Source organism: Eurypyga helias, unplaced genomic scaffold (assembly GCF_000690775.1).
Source record: "Eurypyga helias isolate BGI_N326 unplaced genomic scaffold, ASM69077v1 scaffold10196, whole genome shotgun sequence".
Classification (NCBI taxonomy): Eukaryota; Metazoa; Chordata; class Aves; order Eurypygiformes; family Eurypygidae; genus Eurypyga; species Eurypyga helias.
The window spans coordinates 42,196-50,102 of record NW_010257247.1 but is presented as its reverse complement, the minus strand read 5'-3'; the positions used below and the strand labels follow the sequence as shown (position 1 = coordinate 50,102).

The following is a 7,907-nucleotide window of genomic DNA, read 5'->3' as shown; positions in this document are numbered from 1 at the left end:
TCAGCAGGCCCAGAGGATTTGGCTGTCTTCACCGGAGCTGGTGCAAGCATGTACGCAGATACTTGTCTTAACACTGGCAGCAACTTCGTTGCAGATGCTGCTTTCAGACTAAGCTAGCCCTGGAAGCACGATAGAACTCCTGACCCTCCTTCTTGCAAAGTGGCCTGCACGGAGCCTAAAAGTTTATACGCCGTTCCCACACTTATCAAGCCATTTAACTTTGTGATTTGTTTGCTGTTGGGCTCCTTGGGTGTGATCCCGCAGGCTGTGCTAGTGAAAAGGACCATGGCAGGTGTTCACAAGTCAGCATGTACTCATTAAACGTATGTTTGCTCTCAGGCGTGGTTTTGGCACTCTCCCACAAACACCCAGTTACAAGTGGAGTTCGTTCACTGCACCAAAATAAAAGCAGCCTGTTTGTGAGGATGGAGCAGTGTCACAAATGGCACAGTTCCTGGTAGGAATAGCAGCGGGTGGTGATAGTACTCAAGGTTTTCAATTCCATTTCAGATTTTTCTTTTCTTTAAGTGTACTCTCAAGTTTAGACTGACTTCAGAAAAAGCGCTTTTGGGTGCTGCCCTTGTTTGGTTCACGGTTTCTGTGCGTTCACTTAAATTATCTTATTTTAACCTTTTTGACCAAGCATTCCTGATTTTCAGATTTATTGAGTTTAGAGCTGACATTAACGACCTTTTGCTTGCTTTTGTCTTTTGCCTGTAGAAAGCTGTCACTTTTGCGGATGAAGATGAAGCCCAAGCTGCCAATGACTGTCTCCTGGTTTATTCCCAGGGAGAGTCGGGCTCCCCCCACGGCTCCATCGGCTGCTGCAGCTTTATTGAGGGTGATCTTGACGACCGCTTTCTTGATGATTTAGGAGACAAATTTAAGACTCTAGCGGAAATATGCATAGGCAGACAGATCAACATGAAGGACAGTAGCTCCAGGAAAGAATCAGGTTTCGGTGTTAATGACGCAAAGTCGCAGTTCTTAGATCAGCAAAACGCTTCCAGCTCTGAACAAGCCTTTGCCTCGAGCAGCCGCTTCCAGACCGCTCCACCAGTGCACGGGGGCGGTGGTGCAGGAGAAGACACCATGTCCAAGGAGGTGGTCACAGAAACAACCTTCGCATCCCGCTCTGGGCAGCACAACGCCCGGCCCCTTTCCACGGCCCACGCAGAGACCAATTTCACCATGACGGAAACATCTTCCTCTGCGGGGGCCTCTGCCCGCTCGACCACTGTCTTTCCAGACCCCCAGTTTAAGGAGAACATAGTGGTGACAGAGAGAGTGCTGGCACCCGCGTCAAGCTTGCAGGGTGTGGTGGAGATCCCTGACCTGGCACGCAGAAGTAACGTGGTGGTTACGGAGAGGATGGTGAAGTCGGAGGGCGCTGGGCCAGGAGCCCTGACGGTTCAGGATCTCCCTGACTCACAGTATGTCGTGGTGAGGGAGCGGGAGAGGGTGCTTGTGCCTGCTGCAGAGCAGGGTTCGCTCAGCTTCCCCTCCTTGGCTGAGGGGCACAGCGTGGTGGTCAACAAAAGGGTGGTGACAGCCTCGGGGATGCAGAGCAGAGCCGAACAGGCAGTGGGTGCTGGCTCAGGAAGGCAAGAGCACACATCGATCACAGACTCCTCACTTAACCAGGCAGGCTCCAACTTGGAGGGGTCACCACCTGCCAGCACCACGCTGAGCAAGTCTTCCAGGGTCACCAAATACAGCACGGTGCAGTACACTCGCTCGTAGCCTGGTGCCTTGCGGGAGTAGCTGCGTCCAGCACCCTTGTGTCAGTGTGCGTCTCGCCTCGGGCGTTTTCTGGAGACCCGAATTTGCTGGAGCTTTCAGAATGAGATGGACTCGCCTGCAGTAGCTTGTATAAATGAGGATTATGACCAAGAAGATAGTAAGGAAATCTGTTGCTATGAGGTAACATAGGCAGCGAAGCTTTTGGAGTGGAAAGATGTGGCAAACAAGTTTTTTTTTTCCTTGTGTGCTGTTTTTGTAATAGCTTTTTATTATTTAGTTAGTGTAACAGTACTACATAGCTGCAGCTGCATAATTATGGGAAAGCAGAAACAAAGTCTAAAATGTAGTGATGGGTAGAGGTGTGTAAAGCAGAAGTTAGGTTTCTGAATTGCTGTTTAGTGTATCTGCTGAAGAGCCCCCCTAAGGGGCATCACCTTCTCATCATGTGTTTGCCACCTATTACCTTGTGGGCCGAGGCAGCTCCCCCTGAGCTGCAGATCTCTGCACCGTGGTCAATTGCTAAGAAATCTCTCCTAGAAGCCCAGGCCAGGGAAGCCCGTACATCCTCAGGGCAGTGGTGCGTTGGTCTGGAGGGGTGTCACAACTTGGGCTTATCAGTGTTTGTACCTTAAGCAATCAATACTTGCATATGAGCACAGGGGTTAAAGAGACCAAATAGCAAGAAAGCTGAGCAGTCCAATTTTTTGAGTACTTCATGTGAAAACTCTACATGTGTGGGTCTAGGCTGGCACAGACAAGTTAGAATTTGCATCATAAAGATTTTTCAATACAGACAAGTTAACATTTGCGTCACATAGATTTTTCACTGGCTCCTAATTGGTCCTTTAATAATGTATGAGAAACGGCTAAAACTTAGCTTTAGAGCCAGAGATTCAGTCAGTGGCTCTGCTAGCAAAGTTTACAGCCCTTCGACATCTGTAGGATCTGATTTACAGGTGGGATCAGCTAAGTGATTTAAACACTGTCTGTGGTACAGAAATGCAGCCGGGGTGGGGAGTGTGTGATGTTCTGCTGGCTCCAGTCCCAGAGCTCGGCTGGCCTGGGTAATGCCATATAATGGCAGCTTTCCTTAGCTCTGACGAGACAAGAGAAAGCTCCCTGTAATTCTGCAACACTTAAGCTTCATAGAGAGAAAAGTAATTTTAAGTGGTGAAATCAGTAAAGAGTACTGCATACTGTTTGGCACTATGTATATATGCACATGTAAATATTTATTTGTATGCAGTTTGAAACATTTTAAAGTTAATTTTGTAGCCATACAGTCCGTATGCTTTGTCAGAGTAGAAAGTATTTTAGGTAAGACACTGGTACTGGGTTTATCTCATAGCTGTAAAATCAGCAAAGCTGGTCATAGAGTAATGCAAAACCTCTGCACCTGCAGAGCGTTCTGGGTGCCTCCATCTCCCCTGCAGTTTTCCTGCAGCTGCAGCGTTATGTTTGTCACTGATATGTTTTGCCTTTGAGAAGGAATGCTTGCAGTGTATTGGATTTTACTGACAGGGAGGTAAAGGTTGATTGAGTAACCTAAACATAACTAGTAGGAGCGATGGCTGTGCTCAGCAGGGTGCATCTTGACAGATGGGCCATTGCATGAAGTGGAGGAGTACTTCCAAGCAAATCAAACTACTCACTTGCTTGGACCTGTTGGTTATTTACCTGTTAAACTTCATTTTTAAAGTTATGTGCGTTTATTTTTAAGCAAGCATGCAGTTCTGAGTGGTCACGACTGTTTCCTGCAGTTAGAGGGAATGAACTTATTTCTGACTTTTTAAGGGAGTATTTCTGTGGTTTTATGCAATCTTAAAATAAAGAACTCCACTGCCTGTTGGTTCTTTGTTCAGTTTTATGACATCTACCCCAGTGAAAATACTGACTTTCCTACTGGAAATAAATAGTTGAAGGATAGAATGAGGATTGGGATTTCCCAAATAGCCTGAAGGAGTATCTGAAAGATACAGACGTAATGAAAGTTGGCGTCCTGCTAATTTACAGATTCTGAAAAAGATGTGAATTCTGCCCGCTGATTAAGCAGGCGAAGCTCTGTAAGAACGTGATGCAAGACAACGGCATCCCATCCACAGATCTACTAGGCTTTTGGTCAAACTCTTCTAACCAGTTTATACTTCCAAACAACATGGCATAAAACACATCTCAGCTTTGTAGCTGTTAAAACATAGTTGTTTATATCCAGAAGAGGACGTAAGAGTCAGGACAGTGTCACGCAAATCCTGACTGCCCTGTGTGGTGTTTATATATAAACTTCTACCACGGATTTGCTAGTGCTGTAAAGAATCGGTTCATTAGGAGTGAATCTCCATTATTTTGGCTGAGTCTGGTACCAGGGCTTCCGATGCTATCAGCATGTGCTAATGCTGGCAGGACATCCATCAGATTAATGAAGTCACTTCTAATGGAGCTGTTTTGTAAATGGTGGTGGGAGGAACGTACAGCCCCAAACTAACAGAAATGCCTGCTTAGCATCCGACCACTAAGATAACCCTGAGACCGGGACTAGCCCTCAGCTCTTATCTTTGTGAGAGAAGCTTCATTCTGACTTCAAAAGCAAAAACGAAGCCTGCGATTTTCTTATCTAAAAATAACAGAGCGGGGTTATGCTGAAATACCAGTGTGACAGGGCCTGCATCCAGGATGCTTTGTTTTTCCTGCGGATCTTCACCAATGTTGGATTCCACAAGTACGAACCAGCGTGCCGCAGCGAGGACACGACCGTCCCCAGCAGGAGGACGAGCGGAGCGCCTGTCCCGGGTGCCCACACAAAGGTATTTTCTGCATCATGTCTTGGTGTATGCTTGGAGCCAGGCTAGACTTTGCAAGGCAGGAGGAGCTCTTCCAGGCTCGGTTCTTTCCTGGGAATTTGACCATCATCCACCATCAAAGGCTTAAAGCTTGCTGGGGTTATCAGCAGTAAATCAGTTTTTAAAAGGTTAAATAAAACAGCTGCTCTGCCCAGGAGAGTGATGGTGTTTATGGCCTCGGGACGTCCCAAAAATGCACCACTCCCTATCCCTGAACTGCGGAAGCAGAGCCACCAGCTCTAGCTGTCTCCTCTACCGGCCCCTTCTCCTTCCTGGTGGCCTTTTTGCTCCCTGTGAGCTCAAGAGGCAGTGACAGCCATCTGTTCTTCCTGCCTTCTGGGTAGGAAAGCTGCTCTCTGCCTGCTGCCAGCACAGGCCTTGGAACACACTCCTCCAGATGAACCAACTGGAGTGAAAATCGGAAGGGACAGAAGAAAAAAAAAAATCAGTGTCGAACTCCTTTTCCACGTGAGGACATGAGGCTGGGCTGCCCAGGGCTCCCAGGGGCTCAGGGTGCCAGGCGGGTGCGGTGTGTGAGCCCACTGGAAGCACAGGCTGGGAAGGTCAGCCCTTGGGTGCCTGAGGTCCGTAGGGGATGCAAAATTTGCCAGCGCGTGCCGAGCAGCAGGGACCTGGTTTTGTTGGCACGATGAGAAAAATGGTTCCTGTTCACTCGGGCCTCTGTAGGCTTTGGCCCGGGGGCCGCAGCTTGCAGGTGTCCAACCCCAGCCCGGCCCACACCAACCTGGGCTGGGGCCGGCACAGCAGTATGTGTCACACCTGGGGGTGGTGGGACACGGAGCATGGCCAAGCACTTGGGGTTTTTGGCCTTTCCTTGAGGGATTCGAATCCACTGCTGTCCCAGCCCAGGATGTGCCATGTGGGAACAGGCACCACGTCTCCTGCCCCACAGTCCGTACCTGCAGCTGAAGCATACAGTGTTAGAAAAGCTGCTGTGAATGGTGGAGCTTGCATGGATTCAATGCGCAAGCCACTGAGGGCTACTGAACATAGAGAAATGGCTTCTAGTTCTGGAGAAAGCTGATAGAACCACAATCTTATACATTGGAAAAGACCGTTAAAATCAAGTCCAGCTGTTAACCTAACACTAACTAAATCCACCAATGAATCGTGTCCCTAAGCGCCTCATCCACACGTCTGTCAAATAACTCCAGGGATGGTGACTCCACCATTTCCCTGGGAAGCCCGTTCCAATGCCTGACAACCCTTTTGGTGAAGAATTTTTTCCTAATATCCAATCTAAACCTCCCCTGACACAACTTGAGGCCATTTCCTCTTGTCCTACCGTTTGTTACTTGGGAGAAGAGACCAACCCCTCTCTGCAACCTCCTTTCAGGGAGCTGTAGGGAGCGATAAGGTACAAGGGGACAATCACTGCCCCAGTCCTGCTGGCCACACTGTTCCTGATGCAGGCCAGGATGCCATTGGCCTTCCTGGCCACCTGGACACGCTGCTGGCTCACATTCACCCAGCTGTTGACCAACACCCCCAGGTCCTTTTCCACTGGGCAGCTTTCCAGCCATCGTCCCCAAGCCTGTAGTGTTGTAGGGGGTTGCTGTGACCCAAGTGCAGGACCCAGCACTTGGCCTTGTTGAACCTCACACAGTTGGCCTCAGCCCATTGTTCCAGCCTGTCCAGATCCCTCTGTAGAGCCTTCCTGCCCTAAAGCCAATCAACATTCCCATCCAACTTAGTGTCATCTGCAAATTTACTGAGGGTCCATTCCATCCCCTCGTCCAGATCATCAGTAAAGCTATCATACAGAGCTGGCCCCAGCACTGAGCCCTGGGGAACACCACCTGTCACCAGCCACCAAATGGACTTAACTCACCACCACACTTTGGGCCCGGCCGTCCAGCCAGCTGTTTACCCAGTGCAGAGTGCACCTGCCCAAGCCATGAGCAGCCAGTTTCTGCAGGAAAATGCTGTGGGAAACAGCTGATTGCTGAGAGTCCTGGTGGGAAGACTCTCTTTCCTAGGCATTCCCTTATGGTGAGTGATGATGTTGGGACACTGGATGAGACACTGGGATGTGGGGACACTGTTGGGACACTGGCATGATCTAGGAAAGGCTCACTGTCAAGGGAGAACAGGACAACGGCCACCTGACACAAATGGACAGTAAATGGATTAGGGAGGTAACTGGATGAGAAGAAGTGGGTCATTTTGCTCTCCCTGCAGAGAGAGAAATCACTGAGTAATAAACCAATGCAGGGCAGGGACCTCATTGCCAGCTAAGCCATGCTCAGTGCCCCAACCCTCCTGTGAGACACTGTGCCAAGAAATGACTGCACAAAAGTAGCTGTTGTGACCCTTGAATCACACAAAGAGGTTGCAGCCTCCAGCTCCCCGTTTCTGTGGGTGGCCTCACCTTAGGACCTGACAGTGCAGGTGGTTAAGTCTCCCTGGCACATCCTATTGCTCAGCACCTTGGCAGCTGAAAATCAAACTCAGGATCTCCTCCCCCTCCTCAAGAATGGGATAGCGGGCATTGCAGCCTATGCAGAGATGCTGAAAAGTGCTCCCAAAACGAGCACATTATTTAACTACAGGTGCTGCCGCAGAGAACATCACAGTGTCCGTGGCTCTGCTGCCTGCCTGACCCAAAGGGTAACTCCCAGGTGGTACCAAGTGCTGGAGGATCCCGGGTTTTGCAGTCCAAGTGTACGAACAAAATAAGCTGTACCAGTACTTGGTACCAGTGGCCCATGCCATCCTCCTCAGTACACCACATCTTTAATTCCACAGCTGCAAAAAAATCACCAAAGTAGACAAAGCTACGGGTATAATTTTGAGGTAGAGCAGGGCTGGGCACCAGCTCCACTACTGCGGGGGTGGGGTGGGAGGGATGGTGTGGGAAGGTTATTCTCCTTTTTACAGCTCCCTATTCATTGAGTCACCGAGGCTATAGTGAGGGTATGGGCCACAGATGAAAACTGTATTTTTATTTCATCTCATTAGTGTCAGTTTCTAGAATTTGAAGCAGGGGCTTTCGCTGTAATGGTACTGAACAGTGGGAACAAAGTAAACCACATCGTGTAAGTCTTAAAATTTTCAGTTTCTTCCTTGAGAACAAAGGCTCTTAATTCATGTTAATGCCCCAAAATGTTCTCTTTTGATTTTATCTTAAGGATGAGAACATTTTTGAAAAATCAATAGTCATCAGAGAAGTTGTCTTGCGGAGTGGCATTTAAGCAAACTTTCTGAATTGTCAGATGCTGAAGGAAACTTCCATTGTTACCTTGTATTAGCTGGTGAAGCCCAGGGAGAGAGGGATTTGCACCGTGCAAATGTTCCCTCTCGTTA

General features: G+C 48.9%; 1 protein-coding gene across 1 annotated transcript in view; it reads left to right on the top strand.

The window, feature by feature from the left end:
• Positions 1-1,743, top strand: part of DSG2 (desmoglein 2) — a 22,499-nt gene extending 20,756 nt beyond the window's left edge. Inside the window, exon 15 of the mRNA XM_010153957.1 lies at positions 721-1,743. Coding sequence (XP_010152259.1) covers positions 721-1,743 — 1,023 coding nt within the window. The remainder of the gene's footprint in view (positions 1-720) is intronic.
• Positions 1,744-7,907: the final 6,164 nt, after the last annotated feature.